Source organism: Cercospora kikuchii (genome assembly GCF_019650295.1).
Source record: "Cercospora kikuchii DNA, contig_00004, whole genome shotgun sequence".
In the NCBI taxonomy this organism is placed as follows: Eukaryota; Fungi; Ascomycota; class Dothideomycetes; order Mycosphaerellales; family Mycosphaerellaceae; genus Cercospora; species Cercospora kikuchii.
Window position 1 is genome coordinate 364,968 of NW_025408585.1, and position 24,075 is coordinate 389,042.

General features: G+C 52.2%; 9 protein-coding genes across 10 annotated transcripts; 2 read left to right on the forward strand and 7 right to left on the reverse strand.

Moving 5' to 3' along the window:
- Positions 1-144: 144 nt before the first annotated feature.
- On the reverse strand, positions 145-1,290 carry CKM354_000636300 (uncharacterized protein; the record flags this gene model as incomplete). The annotated part of the gene is made up of 1 exon (XM_044801675.1): positions 145-1,290. One exon carries the CDS (start codon positions 1,288-1,290, stop codon positions 145-147), a length of 1,146 nt encoding a protein of 381 aa, XP_044657610.1.
- A 1,576-nt stretch (positions 1,291-2,866) lies between these two features.
- Positions 2,867-3,934, reverse strand: CKM354_000636400 (uncharacterized protein; the record flags this gene model as incomplete). The annotated part of the gene is made up of 1 exon (XM_044801676.1): positions 2,867-3,934. The coding sequence occupies one exon, from the start codon at positions 3,932-3,934 to the stop codon at positions 2,867-2,869; it is 1,068 nt and encodes a 355-aa protein (XP_044657611.1).
- Positions 3,935-7,668: 3,734 nt separating this feature from the next.
- Positions 7,669-9,430, reverse strand: CKM354_000636500 (uncharacterized protein; the record flags this gene model as incomplete). The annotated part of the gene is made up of 2 exons (XM_044801677.1): positions 7,669-8,299; positions 8,361-9,430. The coding sequence occupies 2 exons, from the start codon at positions 9,428-9,430 to the stop codon at positions 7,669-7,671; spliced, it is 1,701 nt and encodes a 566-aa protein (XP_044657612.1).
- An 871-nt stretch (positions 9,431-10,301) lies between these two features.
- CKM354_000636600 (uncharacterized protein) lies at positions 10,302-11,852 on the reverse strand (the record flags this gene model as incomplete). Its single annotated transcript, XM_044801678.1, has 1 exon — positions 10,302-11,852. One exon carries the CDS (start codon positions 11,850-11,852, stop codon positions 10,302-10,304), a length of 1,551 nt encoding a protein of 516 aa, XP_044657613.1.
- A 1,080-nt stretch (positions 11,853-12,932) lies between these two features.
- Positions 12,933-13,775, reverse strand: CKM354_000636700 (uncharacterized protein; the record flags this gene model as incomplete). Its single annotated transcript, XM_044801679.1, has 2 exons — positions 12,933-13,571; positions 13,638-13,775. The coding sequence occupies 2 exons, from the start codon at positions 13,773-13,775 to the stop codon at positions 12,933-12,935; spliced, it is 777 nt and encodes a 258-aa protein (XP_044657614.1).
- A 1,366-nt stretch (positions 13,776-15,141) lies between these two features.
- Positions 15,142-17,956, forward strand: CKM354_000636800 (uncharacterized protein; the record flags this gene model as incomplete). Its single annotated transcript, XM_044801680.1, has 3 exons — positions 15,142-15,186; positions 15,238-17,044; positions 17,097-17,956. The coding sequence occupies 3 exons, from the start codon at positions 15,142-15,144 to the stop codon at positions 17,954-17,956; spliced, it is 2,712 nt and encodes a 903-aa protein (XP_044657615.1).
- A 185-nt stretch (positions 17,957-18,141) lies between these two features.
- Positions 18,142-19,301, reverse strand: CKM354_000636900 (uncharacterized protein; the record flags this gene model as incomplete). Its single annotated transcript, XM_044801681.1, has 2 exons — positions 18,142-18,426; positions 18,498-19,301. 2 exons carry the CDS (start codon positions 19,299-19,301, stop codon positions 18,142-18,144), a joined length of 1,089 nt encoding a protein of 362 aa, XP_044657616.1.
- Positions 19,302-20,142: 841 nt separating this feature from the next.
- CKM354_000637000 lies at positions 20,143-22,229 on the reverse strand (the record flags this gene model as incomplete). 2 transcript variants are annotated; one of them, XM_044801682.1, is made up of 3 exons in its annotated part: positions 20,143-20,273; positions 20,426-20,501; positions 20,556-22,229. In XM_044801682.1, 3 exons carry the CDS (start codon positions 22,227-22,229, stop codon positions 20,143-20,145), a joined length of 1,881 nt encoding a protein of 626 aa, XP_044657617.1. The 2 variants fall into 2 exon arrangements, with proteins under 2 accessions (XP_044657617.1, XP_044657618.1); XM_044801683.1 differs by lacking the exon at positions 20,143-20,273 and having other exon boundaries at positions 20,391-20,501.
- Positions 22,230-22,732: 503 nt separating this feature from the next.
- On the forward strand, positions 22,733-23,619 carry CKM354_000637100 (Sec63 complex subunit SEC66; the record flags this gene model as incomplete). The annotated part of the gene is made up of 2 exons (XM_044801684.1): positions 22,733-23,230; positions 23,284-23,619. The coding sequence occupies 2 exons, from the start codon at positions 22,733-22,735 to the stop codon at positions 23,617-23,619; spliced, it is 834 nt and encodes a 277-aa protein (XP_044657619.1).
- Between the last annotated feature and the right edge of the window lie 456 nt (positions 23,620-24,075).

The following is a 24,075-nucleotide window of genomic DNA, read 5'->3' on the forward strand; positions in this document are numbered from 1 at the left end:
CAAATGCAAAATACAAGGGTATAGCGCTGTGTAGAAATTCAAAGTGTTGCATGTTCCTCAATCGTTGGTCTGAAAGCCGTGTCGTCGTTGCTCGCACATCAAACCTCATCGAAAATTGTCTCAGTCCTTCACAAATCTCACTTGTCATGACTCCATTCGATGCTGCGTAGCCAAATGTCTGTCCAAATGATCCTGCCTTCCAAATCCCTTGGAGTGGTATTTGCAGCCTGCATGCTTGCAGTAATAGCGTTGTCGGTTAGGATCGTGACGAGGAGCGTGTCGCGCCAGATCCTTTCGATACTGAAATCTCTTATTGCAGGTCGGGCAGACGTGGCTGCGGTTCGCATAAGGCTGGTGCGAGCGAAGGTGATGCGTCAAGTCACCTTGAGTGCTGAAAGCTGCGTCGCATTGACTGCAGCTGATTTCACCAAGGACCATTTCCTGCTTGGAGCGGCGCGGAGATCGACCCGTCGAAGACCCGGCGGATGAGGCAGAGCTTGGCGAGAGGTGTGCATCAGAGGGTGCGGGTACAGCGAGAAGGTTCGTGTTCAAGCGCGGCAGGTTTCGTGCGCCGGCAGCTGGTGTATTGCCCAACCAGTTTTGCATGTGTTCGCGCGGCAGCGAATCGACGCGAAGGTTATGGTTGCCCAGATTCTCATTCGATAAGACCTGTGGACCGCTAGTCACTGGCAATGTGGGAGCCGTTTCATACTGGGAGACCTGTGGCTGCTGCGGTGCGGTTCGCATGGACTCTGTCAACTCCGGCAATTCCGGGAAGAATTGTGCAAGATCGTCGTTGTAGTGTTGATTGGCATCGAATTGGGGCAGTGTGGCATTCATGTCGCTGAGATTTGCATATGGAGTCGAGAAATTTGGCGTGGACATAGCTGGAGTCTGCATGCCTTGCCCAAAATGTTGACCAGTCATTGCAGGATTCGAGTGTCCGACGAACGAGACCATTGTGGGACGAATCACGTTGCCAGGCATGAGTCCGTGTTGAGGCTGGACAACGGAGGGTGCGCTCGTGGAAAGTCGTTGCATCTGCATGAGATCTGGCTGCGGTTGAAGCCGTGATGTCTCCATCATGAATTGGGGGTAAAAGTCTGTCGCGGTGTGCTGAATCGGCATTGGTCGCGATCGCGGTACGGGTTGTGGACCAGGGCTATAGAGCCCACTCGCCATGGGTGAGGCAGCCTTGCGAGATGTTAGTACACATGTTGCATGAGTCTTGTGAATAGCGCGCTCCGCCAAGCATACCATGCCGCTGTTGTATTGCGAGTAGGCCAACATGGTTGAAAGCTCTTCTCCAGCAGAAGTCCAATCGAGGTCGTTCGGATCGAAGTGTTCTGAACCTGAAGAGCTTGCTCGTACAAGTGTCGCAAGTAATAGTATCAATATCAATAAGAAGGTCGTTGATCGAAGGCTAGGCGTGACCATCGATTTAGCTACAGTCAGTTGTCGGCCAGTTGCCAAGCTTCGTGCGACGGGCAGCTGCTGTTATAAGAGAGTCGTGATGATAGAGCGGCGACGAGGTGAGCAAAAAACCATACTCACCAATGGCCCCCTTACCTTATATCTAAACCATGGGCGCATGCGTTTGGGGACGCCCATAAGCATTGTTTGTTCACTGGCGTCAGGGAGAGAGAATCGATGTGCTGCTGCGGTCGGTGGGTTTTGGGCTGTGCAGGCAAGCGTGCATGCCTGCCGCACTCCCGCAATCCACCTTTCCAACTCGTTCAGGCATTTTCATGCACGGTGAGCATCACGATGCCTTAATACGCTCAGGAGTAGCGGCGAGATGCGATATGGGACTCTGTCGTCACTGTGTTGAATGGTGTTGTTGTTGTCGTGGAGAGGAGTGAGCAGTGAGCAGCAAGCTGGAGGAAGACGAGGGATTTCGAGCAGGAGCAGCCAATCACACAGAGCGGGGCATTGCGCACGTCCTTCTCACACCTCGAATCTCCCTCTTCTCGAAGACAGTTCTACTATACCATGGAACAACTCCCCATACACTTCATCGCAAAGCTCGGACACGATCACCCAGTTCTCCCTCCAGCCCTACCCCAACATCACCCTAGCCATGAACACTTCTCCCCTCGTACTAGCAACTAGCGCAAAAAACCCACGCATCATCATCCCAGCCAACACTATCGAAAACGCCTCACGAGAGAAACTGATCAGCCACTCTAGCAACTCACGAGATCACGCGAAGCAACTCCACAGCATGCGGCCATGCACGTCAGACAGACCATTGACGTTGGTGCTACAGAGCCGACCAAACTCTCGTAGCTCGTCTCCAGGCATCGCTGAGGCTGTGCAAGCTCGAAACGGGAAAGCGGCTCCCCACAGCTCTTCTTCAGTGCACTTGCGAGATTTTCTGACGAGGAAGAGCCACACCTTCTCTGCCACAATCCGCTCAGGCATGCGGACATGCATGATAGTCCTCGCCCGGATTCGTTGGTCACCGCTCTGCCGTCGCTGGCTGTGGCTCGGTTGCGTCGTGCCGTAGCTTCCGCCAACCGGTGAAAAGGTGCAGATGGGTGGTCAGCAGATCATGCTGGCACGTCGCGACTTGCAGGCTTGTCGCTTGGTCGCTTGCAGGGTGTATGACGATCTGTTGACAGTTTTCGGGGCCGAGCCTCGATGCATTGTAGGAGAGTGACATTGGTCATGGTATCTCTCCATTTCTCTGCTAGAAGGCTACACTATGGAACACTGTTGCTGTGGGCACGCTCCGCTCCTCTATGTTTATGATACAAGTTGTTTTCTGTTTTGTACATTTGTGGTGATATGCTGCGTAAATCGTGCAAATCCATCGCATCGTAAATTCATCTACAGTGGAAGTTGGGCGCGTCCCTTGACTCCGCTACGCCTGACTGTGATGGCAGCTACGTAGATGCCTATCGCGATGGTCCTTCCGGGCAAAAGGCTTGGTGCGGTATGGGCAACCAATGTTGTTGCAAACAAGGTGTCGGTCTCGTGGTCCATGAGTCTTCATATGCCTTTTCAAGTCTTTCTCGTAATAGAAGCCAGCACTGCAAAGTGTGCAAAACTTCCGTGGGGCTTTGTGGCAGCGCGCGTGGTGTGTCATCTTGGATCTGGTGGCAAAGCGTTTCCCGCACGGCTTGTCTGGGCTGCCGTCGCAGATAAAGTCACCTGCGCCCATCGAAGAAACCGATACTGCGCGGGTTCTGTGTCTCTCTGGCGACAGAGTCTGTCCGTCATTGCGTGCTGCTGTCATAGGCACACTCGAAGCTCCCGCAGCCCACTGATCCATATTGTCTCTCGCGGGCACATCTGCTGGGACACCATACATGTTCATGGGAGGTGGAGGCTGGGCGGCGTGCGGAGAGAGATGTTGCCCACTGTGCAGTGGCGGGAACGCTACTGGCGTTGGTGATCCAACCATGGCGACATGGTGAGCACCGTCGAATTGGCTGACACTTGCCGAGACTGGTGTCAGGAAGTCTGCCTCGTCGACGAATGAGTAGGAGCCGTGATACGGGCTGGTCTCACTGCCAGCGTTCGAGAGCACTCCATAGTGATTGTGGTGATGCCAACTCAGCGCTGGATAAATCGTGTTCTCGTTGACTTGTGCGGACAATGGCGGCGTCGGGTGGAAGTCTGGTGCTTCCGGATTGAAGTTCTGTTGTGAACACGAGAGGCGCTGAGGTGTGCTGGGCTCAGCGTCTTGCTTCATTTGATGTCCCACTCTGTGGTCCGTGTCGCGCTCTTGTATGTCTGAAGGCAGATGGACGCTGTCCTCGCGTGCATCGAGTTCCATGCCCATGTCCACGTCCTGGTCAAGAGACTGCGCGACGCCTCCATTGACTCTTTGGCCATGGTCACCTGTAGGCAGGTCGTCGTTTGTGAAAGTAGTTCCGAGCTGCGTGAGCAGCAATTGCGGGTCGATATTGTCCCAAGTGAAGTCCATCGTGTCGGTTGTCTCTGCGGCCGGCAGAGCTCATGGGGTGTGCCAGTCAGACACTTTGGGACAGTCGGTCGAGGAGGTGTCGAGGACCACGTTCGTAGATATGTTGTTGATATGGAAATCTGTGTCGCAGTACGACGGGAGGAAGAGGAATTGAAGGAGGTAGTCGAGTGGAGATACTAAGTCAGTCGCACAGTATGGAGCGTCGTAATCGAATAGCAAACAAACGGGCGAGGGAGCAGAGGGACGTATACCTACGTAGTTGTGGGCTGGCCGCTGGCGGCCTCCCCAGATACAATACCGCATGTTGGCGGCTCTGCTCGATCGATTACGGCATTTGTGAACCTAGCAGCGCACCAGCACAGGCGCAGCACTCGCACTGCAAGCCATTGATCCTATGTCATAAGCATAAACAAGCGACTCCAGTAAAGAACGTGTGTCAACCCCTGCTGGCCAGGACCGTACGAAGTGCGAGACAGTGTAAAAGCGAGAAGACGCAACGCGAAGGGCAGGCTATACCTGCTTACCGATTTGTGACACGGCGGGGTGTAGTTGCTCTTGGCCAAATCCTTCGGCGGTCTTGAGCTTCATGTCCTTGACCTTTTTTGCCTTGAGGCGGTCAATTGTGGAGGTGTCAAGAAGCCTGTCGTTCCTGATCTCGTCCAGATACACACTTTGGAGATTGGCGCAGCCCAGGCTCGTTCGATGCTGATTCGCTGGCATCGTGGACAGCTGCTGTAAGAAGCTGCTGCGCCGAGTCTCAAGCAAGAGCCCAAGCTCCAAAACGGCCAGCTTGGGCGGGCGGCTCGCTCAAGCTGGCAACGCGTCTTTGGCGGTGCTTGCATCGCCTTTGCGCCAACGCATATCGTCTGCCGTCGGCGGCGCGTGTGGTGATGGTGACGGGGCGGTGACGGTGGAGGCCAGCAAACAGCGGCCGCGGGCCAAGCGCATTGTCCTGTCAGCTCCCACTCGTCCCCCTCATGCAGCGCCGGCGCGGTCAATTCTGTGGGGGCTGTGATGGCTGTGTTGATGCGGTTGGTTCGTTGTTGGTCTGACGCGCTCCGATCGGCGTGTCGCGACGCGTTGCAGCCTGAGCGAGTGTCAAGCCGTGTCGTTGTGCATGTGGGCTACACGACCTCGCTGCAAGCTCCGCTCCGCCCCAACTTCCGACGTCTTGGCGCTCGTTCCGCTGTTGTCGGATCAAAGGTTCCGCATCCGACAGCTCTTGTATGTTGTCTTGTCCCGACACCAGGCTGCCAAGTCCTCCGTGTCATGTTGGCATTTTGCGAGCGATCCTGGTCGCCAGTGTCCGAGGCGGTGGATACGGAGGATTGAGCACGATCGGCCTCTCGCTTGACGGAAGGTGCGCGGAAGGGTGTGCTCGGGGTGCTGGGCGCGGTGGACACACCGTGCTGAATACATACAATCTGTCGAAATGGCGGTCGAGCTGATATGCATTGCAGACTGACGCTCATCAGAAAGGCCGCGCTCCACGTGGCACCATTGCTCAGCTATGGCCAGCGAAGAGAGCCAAGGCCACGCGTGTTTCCATCATCATGTGCTGTCCATCGTGGAAGTCATGGCATCGACATCGTCGTCGAGAGAATCGAGAAGTGAAATTGTGCTGAAGTCGAGAGAAGACGAGGAATATCCATGCAAGTTCGAAGCTTCGTTGCGTGGCTGGGATCATCAGGCATCCAAGACTTCTTCTTGTCCGTGCTGGAGCCTATCTATTTACCTCCTAGCCTCAGCCGCTAGTCGCAAGTCGTTCCACTCCTCCAAGCATCGGCTCAGGGTTGTACACTGCATCTCGAAGGTACGGCAGAAACAGGTTCAACCCTATTGCAACAGTCGCTCTTGGCCGTCAAACCACAGCCTGAGGTTGAGCAAAATGCTCAGAGTTTACGGATGCTGTCAAGCCGTCTATTGGTCGTATAGCTTTTTCCTTGAGATTCCATTTCGTAAAAGTTCGACAAGATAGGATGCTTACGCATTTTCTGGGCAAACAACTTGTGTACGCGGACTCCACGCAGTCGATCTCCGAGCCGGTACTTCGGCGAGACGACAGTGGGACGAATGTACTCACGAAGCTTCGTTGGAAACGAGCAACAAGCCCTTCTGACCTGTCCGGCGACGGTCAAATGACTGCGCTTAGAAAACAGCTTGCGGACAAGCGCCCAAGCTCTGATACGTTGGCATCTCCTGGCTCCAAATGACAAGGATAAGGAATCGTGGCTGCTTAATACACTAGAAGGCAACCCGAGAGTGATCGCACTCGACAGTCATACAGGAAATCTGCTCTGAAGTGGTCAGTAGCCCAAATCTCTCTGTGCTCGTGCCTGGGAGTCACTGGAAGACATCTTGCGAGTCTTCACGCACAGGAAGTCGCTTTTTTTTTTTACACAAATATCTCGAGTGCGAGGAATCCACGAATTTTAGGAGAGTGCCAGAATTCTAGCGAGATTACGATAGTAAGATGCGATGACCAGACCGTCTGGAGACAAGCAGCATATCCTCTGATGCTACACTTCCACTGTCGTAACTCGTCTTCCATTCGAGCAGCTTCGTCTTGAAAAGAAGTATACGTCCGACGTCGCCTTTCCTATGGGAATTCAACTCTGGATAATTGCAGCGGCCTTCTGCGCTCCAGCAGCGCTGGCCAAAACAGAACCCTTACCCGGACAGCAACGATATAACGGTAGGTCTTTCTATAGATCCGTACAAGAGGAGAAAGGTTTTACTGCTGACATCACCAAAGGTGAATGTAATGTATGATATGTCTACTCACGTACCGCTTGACGTCCTGCGGCGAGAGACTAGTGCTGTCTTCTTTTCAAGGCACCAGAAGATTGCTGTGCATGTGATTTCAGGTTCTGCGAGAATCGTTGGCTTGTATCTGTACGTATATTTGTTTTTTTTCGTTCCGATATACATTCCATGCTATAGAAAAGCGCTAATTCGAACCCTGTGCAGTGAATTTCGAATTCACCACAGATAGGCTATAGGTGTTGGTATGGAGATGAGAGTCGACGCTTACTTCTTTTTGCACGCTGTTCGCAGACACGAAGCCTCAAGAGAGATTGGAGATGATGGTGGTATGTTTTGAGGTCACGAGATATACACTTACAGTACTTACTGTGAAAGATGTTCGCCGCACTGTCATTTTCAAATCACTATTTCTTGAGCACAAGAGTTGCGTCCTGCTTTGTTCAACTTTTTCGGTCGCTCGTTATCGTTTTATGCTGATGCCCGAAAATGCCGTCAAAGGAATTTTTCAGCAACCCGACAGCGGAGCGTGGCTCCAGGAGGCATCCGGCCGGGGACGAGATTATTGCAATGCGGCTTTGGTGACCCCCTCATAACTATATACATCTCTATAGAAAATAGAATAGTAATTAAATTCATGTGTCTTCATTTTTACTATCTAGTACGAGATCAAGTTTCGTAGTAGTTTGGAACGCGTGTCTGTTCTATACGTCAAAAAGGCCGATCTTAATATCAATATGAAACCGTTCGGAATTCGAGCGCCGCCTTGAAATGCTTGTAAAGCTTCGCATCCGTACCAAAATGCCAGCCTGCGTCGCGGCCACGAGTGCTGGCGCATGAAATGATAGTAAAGCTCATATTCGCAATCTATACTGATTTCCAATTACGATTGTTAACACAGTCGGCGCCACTCGCAGGGCATTTTTCTGCGAAGTAAAATGGCGCGTATGCCCTAGTAGCTGTTTCGGCGCTCATTCGCCATCATTTCGATGGTGGTGATCACGATTCTCTGTTGATACACGTGTGTACGTCTTTCTCGATCGCTCAAAGTAAGTCTCCTCTTGATAAGTCGGCATCTCAATTGGCTTCACAGGTGCTTCCATCTCTCTTGGACTTCGCAACTCAGACATCTGATTGATTCTTTGCTGGTCGTCCAGCTCGACTGCTGCCGCGAAAGCCTGGCCCCTGCCAATGCCGTCAAGCTCGAGCCTTGCGTGATCGAAAAGCTCGGCCCTTTTCTGTTCCGTCTCTGTAGCGTCTAGCTCCCCCTTGAGCTGAGTATGGCTCTTTTCAATTTCCTCGTCTAGTTGCTTCCGCAATCGGGCTTGTTTGCGAACCCGTCTTTTCTTTCTCCAACAAAGCCAGGCCAGCGTGCCTAGTATCAGCAGCGCTGCAATGGTTCCAGCCACGGCTCCAGCAATAAGGCCCCTGCTCGTTCCACGTGCTGCAGTGGAGGAAGGTAATGGACTGGTGCTTCCTGCCTCAGCAATTGGAGCATACTCACCCTCGGCAGAGACAGTCTTCAGCTGGGGTCCGCCCGTAGCATTCCAGATAGCAGCAGACAATCGAAAGTTGCGGCGATCGTAGTCAGTAACAAGATACCTAGAAATCAAATCAGGACCGCATCGAGCAATGATCTGACCGACACAACGATTCTACTCACGCCTCTTGCAAGAAGGTGCGGCCTAGTCTATAAGATTCTGGATCTGCGGCGCGTTTGAGTGGAAAGTAGCGCAAGGTGGTCGAGCTATCGGTAATGTTCGCGAGAGGATATGATAGCTCCAGATCGAAAGCAGCGTATGGCAAAGATATGTCGATTGTATCTTGGCTGCTGGCATTGGAAGCAAGCTTAAAAGTGACGATGGCGTTACGAGCAAGTAAGGAAGCTCGTTGGGTGTCATTGATGAGGTAGTATTCGCTTGTACTATTCCACACGAGCCCAAATACCGACTCGAAGCTCAGACAGGCTGCCTCTGGAAGCCAGATCTCGGGGACGAGAGAATCGATTTTCATGGTAATGTTCATGTTATCAGCGAAGCCGTCGCCGTCTAAGTTGATGCTTCGAGCATGAACCAACAGATCGGAGGTCGAGTCCGAGCCCAGGTTTACGACCAGAGTGGACCCCTCGTTCCCGCGAATTGCATCGTATCCACCGAAGGTCAAGCTCCCGGGCCGACTTCTATAGTATGCACCAGCTTGATAGGCATAGAACGTGCTTTGGATGACATTCTGGCCTCGTAAGGCGCCCAATGGGGATGGGGTTGGCAGTATGGTACTGTTCACGAAGTTGCTGTATTCAGAGAGCCCTAACAATCCAAGAAACATCGAATATTCAGCATATGCGGCAACGACCTGTTTCCTAATCACAACTGCTTGGTCGACCAGAGAGGTCATTGTGATATTGTCGAGCCCGACATGAGCCGCCGTTGACTTCAATGATTGTGTTGTAGGAAGTTGGCAAAATGGTCCACCTTCGCAAGGGATGTACTGGATCGAGGTCGAGCTCGCAGGATCGAACAGATTCCCACGCAGAAATGGACACGTAGCAGGATCGTCGCCATTTCCGGCGCCAGTGAGATAGCAGCCTTGCTCGTGGACAACCCAGATCGCTGTGCCAGATGTGGAAGGTAGCAACTGAACAGTTTGTGGTGGTGTTCCAACGCCCACACTAAAGGTGGACCAGCTTCCATCATTTCCGCGGAATGCTGCATCAGCCGGAATGCTGAGCGCCATCACTTTCGCGATTGATACTGCACTCCAGCGTCCAATAACACGGATAATGTCCAGCCCTGGCCGTGGAGAGATGTTCAGACAAGACATTCCATCCCAAGGCGGCCTCGACCGCTCTTATGCTGTCGTGTAGGGATCGCCCATCTGCATTGGCGAGGTGGCAGACTTCGCCAGAGGCAGCGCAAGAAGCCGCATTGTCTGGCTATTGGTGCTGGAGTGTTCGTGGCTGCATAGGATGCTTGACAGCCGCACGGGACAGTCTTGGCGCCACCTTCGCCCAGATTCAGCCTGGTTAGGAGGTATCGTCACGCAAAAGTGTCTGTTCTAGGTGTTTTGGAGAACATCTACTCGTGACGTGCAAAGCTGCAACTGTGTTTGTATGCGCTTCCTCACTTTCATGTTTAGTACAGGAGCACTACCTTACAGACAGACAGAGGATAATCGCTATCTCAATCGATCCAGTCGGACCTAGGTAGCTACATGTTCAGCCTTTGGCTTGCATCGTGCTCGCCTATAGGACGCCACCATCTAAACTGCGCTTCAGCTGCGGGGCTGTGTAGAAGAAAGTAATAAAATTGCCATGAGAGCACCCTCGGAAGTTCAGCCTGATCGTGCGCAACTTTGTCTCGCACCTCGAACACGACCACTGCATTTTGCAAATGTTTTCGTATAGAGCAAGTGAAAGACACAGCTACTTGGCATACAAATTTTCCCGCCTCTTAACCCTGGCTCTAGTAGAGCCTCTTCGTCAAAAGTGTTCAGATTTCTAGTATCGGTCATCGGCGCAATCGCTATTGTGGACCACAAATGTTCTGTACACTTTGATCTCATCAGACGTTGGACGGGCTATCTTTTTGGACCCTCGTACGAGTAGTTACTTAGACCGACGTCGCCCGCCCTCCCACAACTTCAGCTTCTGCGGCAAAGACCACTTCTGATCAGGCGCAAGACCTTGCAGCATAGCCGCGAGATTCATGTTCTCACCCAACTTGAGCAGTGTGGCTTTGTAGCCTTCTGCGGCGCGCCTCATACCCCTCAGCTCGCCCTGTGATGTATCAAGCTTGCCCTTCACATCCTGCAACTCCTGTTTTGCAGCACGCTCGCCATCCGTCAGCTCCTTCACTTTGAGCTTGGAGGCAGCAAGGTCAGCTTGCACCTTCTCCAGCTCTTCTTTTGCAGCTTCTTCGTCGTCCAGTCGCTCTTGAATTGTCGTGTTAAGTGACGCTACATCTCGTTTCAGGTGTGTGATCTCGGTCTGCTGCCTTTTATAGGCATCACGACCTCTCTCGAGAGCTCTTTCTTTCGTCTCAAGCTTCGTTTTTGCAGTTGACAATTCTCCTTCCGCCGTGGCGCGGTGCTGCTCCGCCAGTTGTTGTGCATTTTCCGCGGACTGCAAGTTCTGCTCAGCCTTGACGCGAAGGTTCTTCTCCTGCTTAAGCTCTTTATGCTTTGCTTGACACAGCTTCACAGCCGCTTCGCGATCCTCGTTGTGGTTTTTGCATTCGGTCGTGAGACCTTCGCAATTCTTCTGCAGGTCCTTGTGTGCGGTCTCGAGATACTTGAAACGTTCGTCAAGACTTTGGTGTTCTGTCTCCAGCTCATTGTACGCGGTATCTTTGGTGTTCAACTGTTCTTCGAGACTAGCCAGGGTTTTATTGAGCTCACGTAAAGCCTGTTGCTCGTCGAGCAGTGTTTTTCGTGTCTCGGTGTGGTGTTTTTGAGCTTCCTTCTTGTCCGCCTCGACTTTGTCAATCTCCTGTTGAAGATCGCGAATATCTCCTACCCACTTCTTACGATCGTCCGTGTGTTGTTTCCGCTCTTTTGCCAGTTCTTGCTCAATACTGCTCTTCTCGTCGAGAGTGTGCTTTATCGTAAGTGAAAATGCCCGTAACTTCTTGCGCTCAGATTCCAGCTCCTCATCAGCTTTCCGCTTCACGCCTTTGACCTCTTCCTTGTGATGCTTCTCAACATTCTCCAATGCCTGCTTGTGATTCTCTTGAGCCTGTTTGAGCGCGCGGTCATTCCTCAAGGCACGTAAATCAGCGTTTTCCCGATCTACTTTCAGCCGTTCCTTCTCACTTTCCAAGCCATCCTTCTCACTTTCCCAGCCATCATTCTCTTGCTGATGGAACTCCTCCCACTTCTTTTGTTTTTCAGCAACCGCGGAGTCCTTGCTGGCATTTGCATCGATGATTTGGCGATCTCGAATTCTGATGATTGTGTCCTGCTCAGCCACGAATTTGGAGATTTTCTGAAGGTCTTGCTGAACACCGAGCAATCCTTGGTTGTAATGCTGAGCATTCACATTTTGTTCAACAGCAATGGTTGGCGTTGATGGCGGCGTATGTTGGGACGGACAGCTAACAAAGATCGGTACACTGTGAGTTCTGTGCATCGTGATGTTAGCCTGTACGTTGGACGACATCGCCGCCAGGGCTGGGCAAAGAGCAAGTGAGAGTCGTCAATTGCTGGTAGGCAAACGGGTGGCAGCTTGCCATCAGGACATGTATCCTCTTCATCGTTTGTATTGCTTGCCGAGACATGCCGTGACATAGTGGTTTGCCAATCATAAAGGTGGCGGTGGACGACGGGAAGCGACAGATACAAGACGTAAACGTGAACGGGAAGCTGCTGCCATGCACATATCCCGTTGTCCTTCCCGTGATTGAATTGTTGCGGTATCGCTGTAGTTGATTCATAGAAACAACTCTCAATGTAATCCTTGTTTTGAAATCCGGCGTGCTTTTCTGATGTTCTTTGGTGGAAGGGGCGTCTCTGGGCAAACAAAGCTTGTTTGATGTAAAGATATGTTTGCCTTGTCAACGTGACAGCAGATCCCAGATCAGTCAATCACTATTGTAGTCAGTGCGAGGAAAGAGGAAGGAGATACTTACATTATTCCATTCTGTGGCCATCGATCACCCAATGTCTCCAACAGTACGCCACTTTCGACGTACTTCAAACTCCCGAGAGTAGCGAGGCGGCATGTGGGGTCGCTATGTAGACTTGCATTGACCGCTATGGAGACCTGCATCTAGCCTGCGGATAGATAGTGCGACATGAGAATTTCGTGTTACCGAATGCGTGGCGATGTGTTGCAGTGCTCTTGCGAGCTTGGAAATTTTGGCATCGGCGGCGAAATCCAATGATGAACAGCCAGCATCGCAGTGAGATGCAATTAGACACTGCTCACTGTTGTTCAACGTCGCTCGCAGCTAACCGGAATTTGCATTTGTCGACTTCAGAGCGAGGTCGAATGCTGCAAGCGCCGGATAAAGTCGAAGCCAAACTTGCGGTCTAGCTGAGGCACCATAGAGAACATCACCTCGCACTTGTGTTTGACAACCACAAAAAGGCTCTGCCCTTTGTTTGATCATCTATCATGATAAAACATACATTTCGTGAATCCGTGAAAATCCATCCCAGTTGCTCTCCTCAATCCAGTACTTTTCAATGTCGTGAAGTGTCTTTCCGCCCACGCCTCCCAGATCCAGAAAGGTCAGAATTAAGCCTGGAACGAGACAGCGCGCTTCTCGTCAACGGAGGCAGGCTTCTCAGAGACCAAGACTGGAACAAACTCTACATCGCGCTTCTCGCCACGGCCGACACCTGGAATTTTGCTGACGATCTTTCCGAGCCACTCAATGGGCTTGAAGAGCTTGCCAATACCTGCGTTCATAGATGGGCCACGACCACGGGCTTCGCGCTTCTCCTCGCCACGGCCAACGCCTGGGATTTTGCTAACGATCTTCTCCAACCAGCCGATGGGTTTCATCAACTTGTTGAGTCCGGCGCCCATTGATGGTCCACGGCCACGGGCTTCACGCTTTTCCTCGCCACGTCCGACACCTGGAATCTTGCTGACGATCTTCTCCAACCAGCCGATGGGCTTCATCAACTTGTTCAGGCCGGCGCCCATGGATGGGCCGCGGCCACGTGCTTCGCGCTTCTCTTCGCCACGTCCCCTTCTGCCGCCAAACAATTTGGCGACCTTGCCGAACAACTTCAAGGGGCCGGTGATGATTCTCTCGAGCTTCTGTCCAGCCGGTCCTGGAGCCACTGGGTCACGCTTGTCGACGATGTAGAGAGAACCATCCTCGACATCACGCTTCTCCTCGTCGACAGGCTCGTCGAAGAAATCCAACTTCACAAAATGTTAGCCCAAGTGCCCACAGAATTGCTGACTAGTGGCAGCAAGATGTTAACTTACAAGATCTCCTGGGGCTGAAACGTAAGGCTCAGCATCAGCATTGCGGGCGGAAAGCTCGGCGGGGGCAGCAGCAGGTGCAGCAGACACTGCTGTGCTGAGGAGGAGCACAGCTCCAGTGATCAGGGAAGAGAAATGCATGTTTTACAATGAAAGAAGACCTGTCTGACCAGCAGACTGTGTTTAGCAAAAGGAAACAAGAAAGAAAAGATGGTACAAACTGATTCTGTCTCTTGGAACAGTGCTGCTCTCATCTTAGTTCTTATACTTCCCGTATTGTGACATCAATTGCACCAATACGGTGTCTCGGCGAATCTCGTAGCATGGTGCTGGTCCGCGGCGTGCACGGTCGGGATGGGTGTTGCACGTGTGACTGTACTGGTGATGACCAACGCACCGATCTTGATCTCAAATGGGTGCAAAGCAAGAGAGAAGTCGGAACGCCCGAAATATGCCAAGATCGGTAAATTCAGAACTTTGGTTCGCGATGGGAACAAAGCCATGCGGTAAGCATTTTCCAAGCTTTGGCAAATATTTCGAAGCTTGTTGTGCGGAATCGAGGCCTTGAGATGTTGTGGTATTCGGCGGATTCATAGCACCACGGTAAGGTGTCATAGTTTTTCCTGTTAATCCGTCTTGCCTAATGGCGATTTGCCAAGCGGCTGGTGCTGGTCCGAGAAACTCTCCGACCTATTAGCACGGTGGTGAATAGTAATCATACTTCGCTGAGCTGATTCCATGGCTTTCTGTTGTTCGCATGAAGTCGTGTTGCGGGAATCGTAATTAAAGAGGAGGATTGAAGAATCAGACTGCAGAGGAAAGTATGGGGTGAGCTCCGTGGTGCCTCAGGCATAGCTCCGCTCCGGACGTTGTTTCCTTCCTTGGCATTTGTAGAACAGGTTCCAGGCGTCGATTCTCTTGACCTCTTTCGTTCACCTCGCACCTATTACAAATCGTGCAATATGCCACATCGCGCATCACTGACAAAGGACCATGATGAGAGAAGCTCACGGCATGCTCGAATATCCTCCACTCTTGCGACCTCGAGCAAGTGAAGACATGGACTGTCAGCCATGCCTCTCTGAACACCGCAATCTGCACAATGTTACAACTTATATTATCGACGGCATGCCATCGACGGAGACTCCAACGGGCTTATAGGCCTCTAAACCACACGCGTCAAGCAGAATCCGAGATGACGACAGATCGTCGGGCGCTAGTACGCGGCAGATCACTTTCAAAAGCCACAATTACGTTGCCAAGCGCAGATTGAGTTCAAAACAAGCAAGCAGGAGGACCAGCAAATTGCTACAATGAGTGCGTTTGGTACGCGTGATTCCTGTTTCTGGACGTGATTCGACGTCGTTGGAAGTGATTGCAGCTAGATCGCGCGGGATTCGCAACGCTTGTAGGTACAAGTATATTTCCTGGTCGTTGCCCAGATTTCTTTGTTAGTGAGACGTGATTTTGCTGCGAACTGCTGACTGCCATTATCCTTGAGGGCAGCATGGAGGCCCTTCAGCATGCAGAAATGCATGTTTTCCGCCGACAAGTATGTGCACTCCCCATACCAGCCTGATTCCTACTGACAAGAATCCTACAGAACAGTGCAGACAACACGGGCTCGAATGCAGGCGGTGGCTCCTCCTCCCTCTCCGGTTTAGTATCGACTCTGGTCCCTGTCCTCCTCATCTCGACAGCTATCTTTCTGGCTTTCCTGCTTTTCCGCAAGCGCTACTCGCGCGTCTATCAACCGCGTACATTCCTCGGGTCTTTGCGAAACTGGCAGCGCTCACCTCAACAGACAGAGGGTGTCCTAGGATGGCGTCAGCAGTACAACAAGCTGACTGATGAGTTCGTGCTCGGGGCTGCGTCGCTGGACAATTATCTATGGCTTCGCTTCTTCAAGATGCTGACACTGATGTGTCTTGTTGGCTGCTGCATCACAATGCCCATTCTGTTCCCAGTCAACGCAACAGGAGGTGCACCAGGCATCTCGGGTCTGGAGATCCTGTCCTTCAGCAATATCGTTCCTGGTCCTCGATACTACGCGCAAGTGTTTGTATCTTGGCTCTTTCTCGCCTGGGCCATGTTCTTGATCACACGCGAATCGAAGTTCTTCGTCCGCCTGCGGCAACGATATTTCCTCTCTCCACACGAACGAACCCGCATCTCGACCAGAACACTCCTATTCGTCAATGTCCCGGAGGAAGCTCGAAATGAGGAACATATCAGATCAGAGTTTGCTGGCGTCAAGAAGGTGTGGCTCGTCAACGTTCCAGAAGAACTTGCGCAAAAGGTCGAAGATCGGGACAAGGCCGCCGGCAAGCTCGAGAGCGGCGAGATCAAGATGATCAAGAATTACATCAAGCGCGAAACAAAGGCGGAGAAGAAGGGCAAAGCTCAGACGCGTACTGATCCCGAGCAAGGTGTTCGTCTTCAGGTCGAGCAGAAAGATCGTCCCAAGCATCGTCTGCCGAAACTCAAGGTTCTTCCTCTTGGCAAGAAGGTCGATACAATTGACTGGGCTCGTGCTGAACTGCATCGCTCTGTTCCGGAGATCGCAACTGAGCAGAACAGACTTCGCACCGATACCTCGCAGCCCCAAGGTGCTTGCTTTGTGGAGTTCGAATCCGTCCAAGCTGCTCACGCTGCGTTGATACAATCCACCAAGGTCAGCAAGAAAGAGAAGGTCAAGAAACAGATCAAGATGACACCGAAAGAGCTTGGCCCTCCTCCGCAGGATGTGATTTGGAAGAACATCATCAAACCCTTCTGGAAGGTCAAGGCATTCAACGCCGCCGGAACAGCCTTCATCTGGTTCCTGTGCATCTTCTGGACCATCCCTGTGGCAGTAATTGGTGCCATTTCCAACATCAACAATCTGACTGAGCAGGTCCCATTCTTGAGCTTCATCAATGATATCCCTCCCGTCATTCTCGGCGTCGTCACTGGTCTTCTGCCGGTGCTTTTGCTGTCCATCCTGATGTTGCTCGTGCCAATCATCTGCAACATCATTGCAAAGCAGTTCGAGCCAACGCAAGGATCTGCACAAATGAAGGTGCAAAGCTGGTACTTCCCATTCCAGGTTATCCAAGTTTTCTTGGTCACGACCTTCTCCTCCGGAGCGGCGTCTGTTGCAGGACAAATTGTCTCAGAACCGACTTCAGCACCAGCGCTTCTCGCGACGAATCTGCCCAGAGCGTCCAATTTCTACATCAGCTACTTCATCTTGTTTGGACTCATGACAGCTGCAATGCAATTCTTGAACGTTGTGCCGTTGCTGTTCGCGATCATTCTAGGCAAAATCCTGGATAAAACCCCGAGGAAGATGTACAACCGCTATGTCAACTTGGCTGGCCTAGGATGGGGATCGCTCTATCCCAAATTCACGAATCTGGGAGTCATCGGTATGTGCAATACTTGAGGCTATGAACTACAGTCACTGACACTATATTCCAGCACTCGCATACTCGGGCATCGCCCCGCTCGTGTTGGGGTTCGCCACCGTGGGCTTCTTCCTGCTTTACCTCGCATTCCGATACAACGTCCTCTTCACTTTGGGGACCAATGCCTCGACTCGTGGCGCTTCGTATGCTCGTGCGTTGCAGCAGCTCACTACAGGTATCTACCTCTCTGAGGTCTGTCTGATCGGACTTTTCGCAATCGGTATAGCCTCAACAAACCAAGCAATCGGCCCGCTCGTCCTCATGGTCGTGTTCCTCGCTGCCACGATTGGCTGGCACATCTGGCTCGGCCGCTCCATCAAGAAGATGGAAGCCGAAATGCCGGAAGACTCCATCAACCCATCTGCTCCTGCAGCCGCGGGTGAGATCGGCCACGACGATGCCAGCGACATTGAGAAAGTACACGGATCAATCGATGCCACCAATGGCCAAACTCATGCCGCAAAGAACGAATACGAGAACGCAGCTCACAACCCTGTCCCAGCCGCAAAGCAAGACACCAGCCTCTTGGGCCCCATCAAAGCCTACTTCCTCGCCTCTCCAGACGATGCCGCCCGCAATGCCCTCGCACAAGTCTCCCCCAACCTCAGCGAGCCCGTCCGACCTTATACTTCTCAGGAACATCACGAAGCATATCTTCACCCTGCCATCATCTCTCCATGCCCCATCATTTGGATCGCCAGAGACAAGTATGGATTGTCGAAGCAGGAGATCGCTTTGACGAGAGAGGGACAACGTGGCGAGGGGTATGACATGACAGACGAGGGAGCAGTGTTCAACGACAAGGGCAAAATTGAATGGAATCAGGATGATGCGAAGCAAGCGCCGATCTGGAAGGATGAGCCGTTGTATTAGCAGTAGTTGAATGAGAGCAGATGAGATGTTACAATAAGGTATATAATGTATCCAGTCAACCAAACCTTGAGTCATGTAGCGAGGTGGGATTCAGTCTACCGATGCCTCCGCACTCATCTCTTCATCCAAAGATGTAAGCCTGCATTGACCTTACACGTGGGCTATTTCCCATATTCCGCCATCATTCACAGCTCTCCACCACCACCAGGACCTCTGCCTATGTTGGAGAACTCACTTCCACCCGAATTTGCCGTTTCGGTCATATTCCCCACCAAATCCTTTACAAACTGCGTCCCTTCCACCCAAGGCAAGAATGCCTTAACAACCAATCCCAAGAATGTCGCGCAAACCAGATCTACGCCTGCAACAAACACGATCCGCTGATGAGCTGGAATGACGATGAAAGAAACTAATGTCGCCAAAGGTCGTAGGCTTGTGAAAGACCACCAGAGGTAGCGAAGGAGGACTTCCTGAGAAAGAGTCAGTTACAGATTTCAAGAACGAGTAAATATTCGAGGAGAGATGAAAACGAGGGACCTACAAGAGTAACCCACCAACCAATCCACCCTTTCCCTCCAAAAATCCACAATTTCTTCCAAGCTCCATAAACCACAAGATCCTCCCACGCCGTCGCAAGAAAGACTTCACAAATCGATGCGACTGTCATTTCGAGAATCCATTTGGTTAGAGTGTTCAGCCAATTGAGTGATTGGCGTTTGACTTTTCCTTGCTCGATCCATTTCTGCACAATGGCTTCTTCGCGAGTGGAATCGTCTTCGCCGATGTCTTCAAAGGTTGAAGATTCTTGGTTCTTCAGGAGAGAGGCCAAAGAGGATGTAGCAGAAGAGGATTTGCGTTGATGAGATTGCTTTGCGATGATGTCTGCGGCTTTGAGGCGACCGGGAAATGTTCGTTCGAGTTGAATTTGCCAGAGGTAGAGTAATGGTGTGATGAGGAGGTAGTAGAGGGCATTGAGAGGCAGTCTGTGGGTGTAGAAGGGCTTTTTGTCTTCTTGTGCGCTCTCGTTCTGGGCTTCGGTTTGGTTTGTCTTGGTCGTGTCTTCGAGTGTTACATTAACAGCCTCCTCGATAGCCTTGGTGTCGGTCTTCTTTTTCTCATTACCACCTAATGTGTAATTCAATGTATCGATGAGTTCCCCATCCTTGTCATATTTCTTCACAGTCACGTTGTACGCCCCAGTCAAATTCGCGAAGGGTTTGGCGGAAGAGGGGGTCGATTTTGAATTATTTCCCATCTTCTCGGCAGCGACCTTCCAGTCTTGAAAGACTTCGCTATTTGAGACATAGTCGCCTGCGTTCTCCCAGAGATGATGGGAGATAATCATCGTAGAAAGTGAAAGGACGACTGTCTGCGCCAAAGACGGGAGCAGATGAGATTTTGGCATCTTGAACCAGGTTTGCGGAGCTAGTCTTGTGATGGAGACTCGTGAACTGTGTCCAGTCTCATGAGTAGGAAGAGACTGTAGGAAAGAAGATGTCAGGACCGGTGCTGGCAATGTTTCTGTGGTTGCCGAAGTATCCGCGGAACTGTAGGACAAAGAGTGCGGATTAAAGCTTCTGACCTGGGCGAGATCCGTATAATAACACTACGAAGGATTCGTGCATATACTAGGCAAAGGCTCAGCCTACAGATCAGTAGTCCCTGGGAGGCTGTGCCACTCGAGGATTATCGGCCTTGGAGCCTTGAAACGGCGATGTGGGTCCTTGAACATGCCTGGTTAGTACACTCCGTTCAGCGTGATCTGATACGTGGGATGCTTTGTATGGGTTTATCGTGCAAGTCCACATCAGCCATGCGTGACCATGAACCCAAGACGGTTGGCAGTGTGTGTCAAGGTTATCGGCTTGAGGAGGATTCGCGAGCGCGCGGAAGGATTGAGGGACGCATCTGCGCCATGACGATGCATCAGGAAGGATCATTGACCAATCAGACTTCAGCGCCGTTGAAACAAACACTGTGCAGTATGCAAGCCTCAGAGGAGAACAGCAGCGCTCATGGGCGAGTTCCTTTCCCATTTAGCTTCTATTTAGCAAGGAAGAACCACTTTTTGAGGGCAGCGAGCCTCATCGTGCAGCCATACCTCGTGCACATCGTAGCTCATGTCCGCCGATTCAGAATGTATAAGAGCTGCAAGACAGCGTCTCGCAGGTGCGTCATACTCTCGTTCATAGCCGTCTTCCATCCATGCTCATACCCTTAATCTTCTTGCTCAACTCAGATGAGAAGTCTGCAATTGTGCCCCTCTTTGCAGGTCTTACGCCGTGTTCGTCCAAGATGGCCAGTAAGGTGAGCCAGCCTAGATCCAGAAGAAGAAGATTAGTACTACCCAAGATGCCAATGATCTCGGCGACGATGGATGCGAGTATGGCAGATAGTCATACAAGTGCAAGGGAAGTGCAAGTGCATAACAATTCTACATCTGCAGGATCGTCTGGAGGGTCGCCCAACCTGGAGTGTGCATAAGTGTTGCACCGAGCGCGGCGTCTTTCTTGATGGCGACCTGGCAGAGCAGTTTCATTTCGTCCTGATGCAAACGAGTCAGTGACGTCCCACATGTCGATGAGTTGTGATTGCTTACCTCGCTGAGAATGCCGAGACTCTGAATGTAGGTCAAGGCGTGGAAGTCGGAAACGACCGCCACACCCTGCGGCGTATCGAGCGCAACTCTGTTCGCTCCCGCCTTGAGCTGTTTCTGCAGATCTCTAGGCTCTTGCAGCTCACCCAAGGCGTCTCGGTTCTCTATTGTAAACTCATTCTTCGCGAACATGGGCGTAGGGTCATCCGGGAAGCCATGGGTCAATGTCACGAAGAGATACTCCACGGGAAACGAGGGCTTCGCATTCTCCTGCACGTTCGCACCGTACTCGTTGATCTTGCGATAGAACACCTCGGGAACATAGCGCTGCTGCCCGAGCCGGTCGACCTCCTCTTCGTCCTGAACAAGCATGACCGCAGGATCGGCAGAAGGCTCGATGATCTGTGCTCGCTCCATTTCGACGGCATCATTCGAGGCCATGTAGGCGGAGATTCCGATCTGTCCATCGGTGTCGCCCGAGATCACGCACGTCACGAAATTGCTGCCAAATTTGCCCGTTTCGCTCCACTTCGAAGGCCGAGGATACTTCGCCTGGTATCGCGCAGCAAAGCACACTTCGAGAGAGGACAGGAAGTAGGAATCAGCGTGTCGCTTGCACACTGCCGTGCCCTGATCCGGATTGGGTGGAGCTAAAAGGTCAGTGAAGATCACGCCGACTCGCTGGAGCCCGCTGAGCTCTGCAAGCTTGTCGATGGCCTCCTCGTTCTCCCACTCTGCCATGGTCACGCCGTCCGGCTCATCAATCTGCGGCGGTTCGTAGATGGCCTCCACGACGGCCTTTGTGCCAAGCGGCACCATGTCGTACTGCTCGTATCGTCCATACATGAAACCGATCCGCTGCGCACCGCCTCTTCTCCAGAAATCCAGGAACCGGTTCACGATCGCAAAGTCCTGGAACTCGACGTGGTCCACCATGCGGTAGAGCTGTGGTTGCAGCGAAATGGCAGAAGGCTGACATTTGCTGCAGATGCCTGCGGGAAACGGCTTGTGGCCTGACGGGCAATTCGGATTGACGCGAAAATATGGTTCTGACAGTGGGGTCATGTACGAACTGCCCGACTCGGATTTGTTCTTGCCCTGATTCTTCTGTCGAAGGTATGCGTGGAATGACATGTGCTTGATCTTATTCTCTTCCAGATATCCCTTGTCGTACGGCTCCACGGGTTGGCAGTAATCGCACATGCCGTGGGCGTTGTGTCTGCACATCTTCGGATCCTTCTTTCGACGAATCTTGCCATCCAGCTTGTCTAACCGATCGTCGAGCTCCGACTGCTTGACTGTCTCCCATGGATTCTTGATCAGTGTTGGTGCCACATTGATTGCAACAGATTCGAGCTCTTTCTGCGTCACCTCTTTCCCGCTCAATTTGCTAGCTGCAGCATGATGGCCGTTCGATGTTGCAGCCACCTCGTCGTCGAAGGAGAGATAGATCATGGTGCCGTTCTCGACGAGTCCTATTCGGCTGAACGTAACGCCCTTCATCTTCTCCAATGGTCGCATTTCCCCTCCATGTGGTTTGGGCGAGATTTGTATCGATGAAGGCACCGCAGTCTTTGGCAACTTGGCGAGGACTTCGGGAAGGATGGAGGCGATGTCTTGGTCAGGCTGGACGTTGAGGCGAAAGTTGCCATCGCGGGATTGGAAGCGGAGTATCATGATGGAGGTGTGGTGTGCTGGATTGTTGCGTGCTTCGCGGGACGAGCGTCGGCGGTTGATGTCGAATCGATGATGAGGTGGATGGAGGAGGTGCCGAACGCTGAGGGAGAAGGGCTATTGTATAATATGTGCTGAAGCCATGTGTCGACGACAAGTGAAGGTGGCGGGACGCGTGAACAGAAGTTAGTGACTGTGGCAGGCGGCGATGATTACGAGTAGGAAACAGCAGTTGCATGTGCCTGAGCGGAAGGAAGCTATGTCACCAATCTGCGCTAGTCCTGATACAGCGTCGGATCTCTGAGCCGAATTCATGCAGGGATCCAAATGTCCGACTTCTGGGAAAGAGCCACCTGGTCACGCTGAAAGAGCCACTTGTAACGACCGGCACTTCCAATTCTCTCCCAACTGCAACACACTCCTTCACCTCGACTTTCCGATCAAGTACAGAGAACATACCAGCGACCCGATTTCGACAGTTCGCGCACTGAGCGCTTCCATTAATCATGGCCGACGCCAACTCGACGTTCAATTCGACGAACAACGGCACCTTCAATGGCACACACACCGAATTCACGCCTCCTGCGCCCGGGAACTTCTGGATAGGATTGCTATGGCCCATACTCTACATCACGATCCTCGTCGGCTCCCTCTCCACATTCTCCTCACTATACCGCAAACGTCAAGTAGCAAAGGCCGCCGCTCTCGAATCATGGTTTCCACCGCACAAGGCACGGGACTTGTACCTCTCATTACTACATATGGACCCAAGCGAAAACGCAGCGGAGGATGAGAAGAAGTTAAAACAGGTGCCAGATAACGTGTTGAAGGCTGCCTTGCTGGCCCGTGCTGTGGAAGACATTCAGAGGATCGTACAATTGAGGACGAGCAAGCCTGCTCTGCAAACGTTGCTACAACGAGGAAGCGTCGGAGACGAACTATGGCAGAGGTATCTGCGCGCTGAGAAGGAGATGGAGGAAGAGGTCAAGGATGTGGTGAACGAGGTAAAAATAGCAACACCTCACGTAAGATGTCGAGAAGGCTAACTTTGATGTAGGCCAACGCATTCGCACAAAATTGGGGACAAATCATCTTCCAATCTGCCAACGAAATCAATCAGAACCGCATCATCAAGGAACGCATCGCTGAGCTGCAGGCTACGACAGAGGCCGAGAAGGCTTGGTGGGAGAAGAGGAGAACAGGAATTCAGGCAAACTTCATGAAGGAGCTGGATGAAGAGGAGACTGCGGCTGCAAAGGCCACACAGGCGGCAGTCGCGAAAGTGCAGGCACAACAGGGAAGCAGTGACGAAGAGGCGCCCGTCATGGTCGAAGCTGGCGGTCCTGACAGCGCTCAGGGCAGCCTTCGAGGGAAGAAGGGCGGCAAGAAGTGAGGCGTCTCGACCCTTGCCGCTTTACACCATAGCGCATTCCCAGATACGACGAGTACGTTCCCGATGTTCGACAGCGAGCTTTTCCATTCCTGGTCGCACACTTCTTCCAGAAAGAGGACGGAGTCCAAGAATTGATGTTTCCTGCATACGATGCTCGGGCAGCCTGCGTCGAGCTTGGTTTCCGCATTGATTTGCATGGTTTTAGGAATGTTTGCTTGCTAGCGTGGCGTTTTGGGCTATTTCTGCGATGTTGATAGAGCAGGGTGAGAGTGGGGCAACGTCGAGGCGCTGATGTGAAGAACACCAAATCGGACATACACCCTCATCTCTCATTGTTGACGATTCTCAGCGGTCATTGGAGTGAGCAGAGTAAAGGGCTGACATTTCTGGTAGGCTCGACGGATTTCTAGTGCTGCAGTGAGGGTTGGCATTCTGCAACGAAGAAATCTACGCACG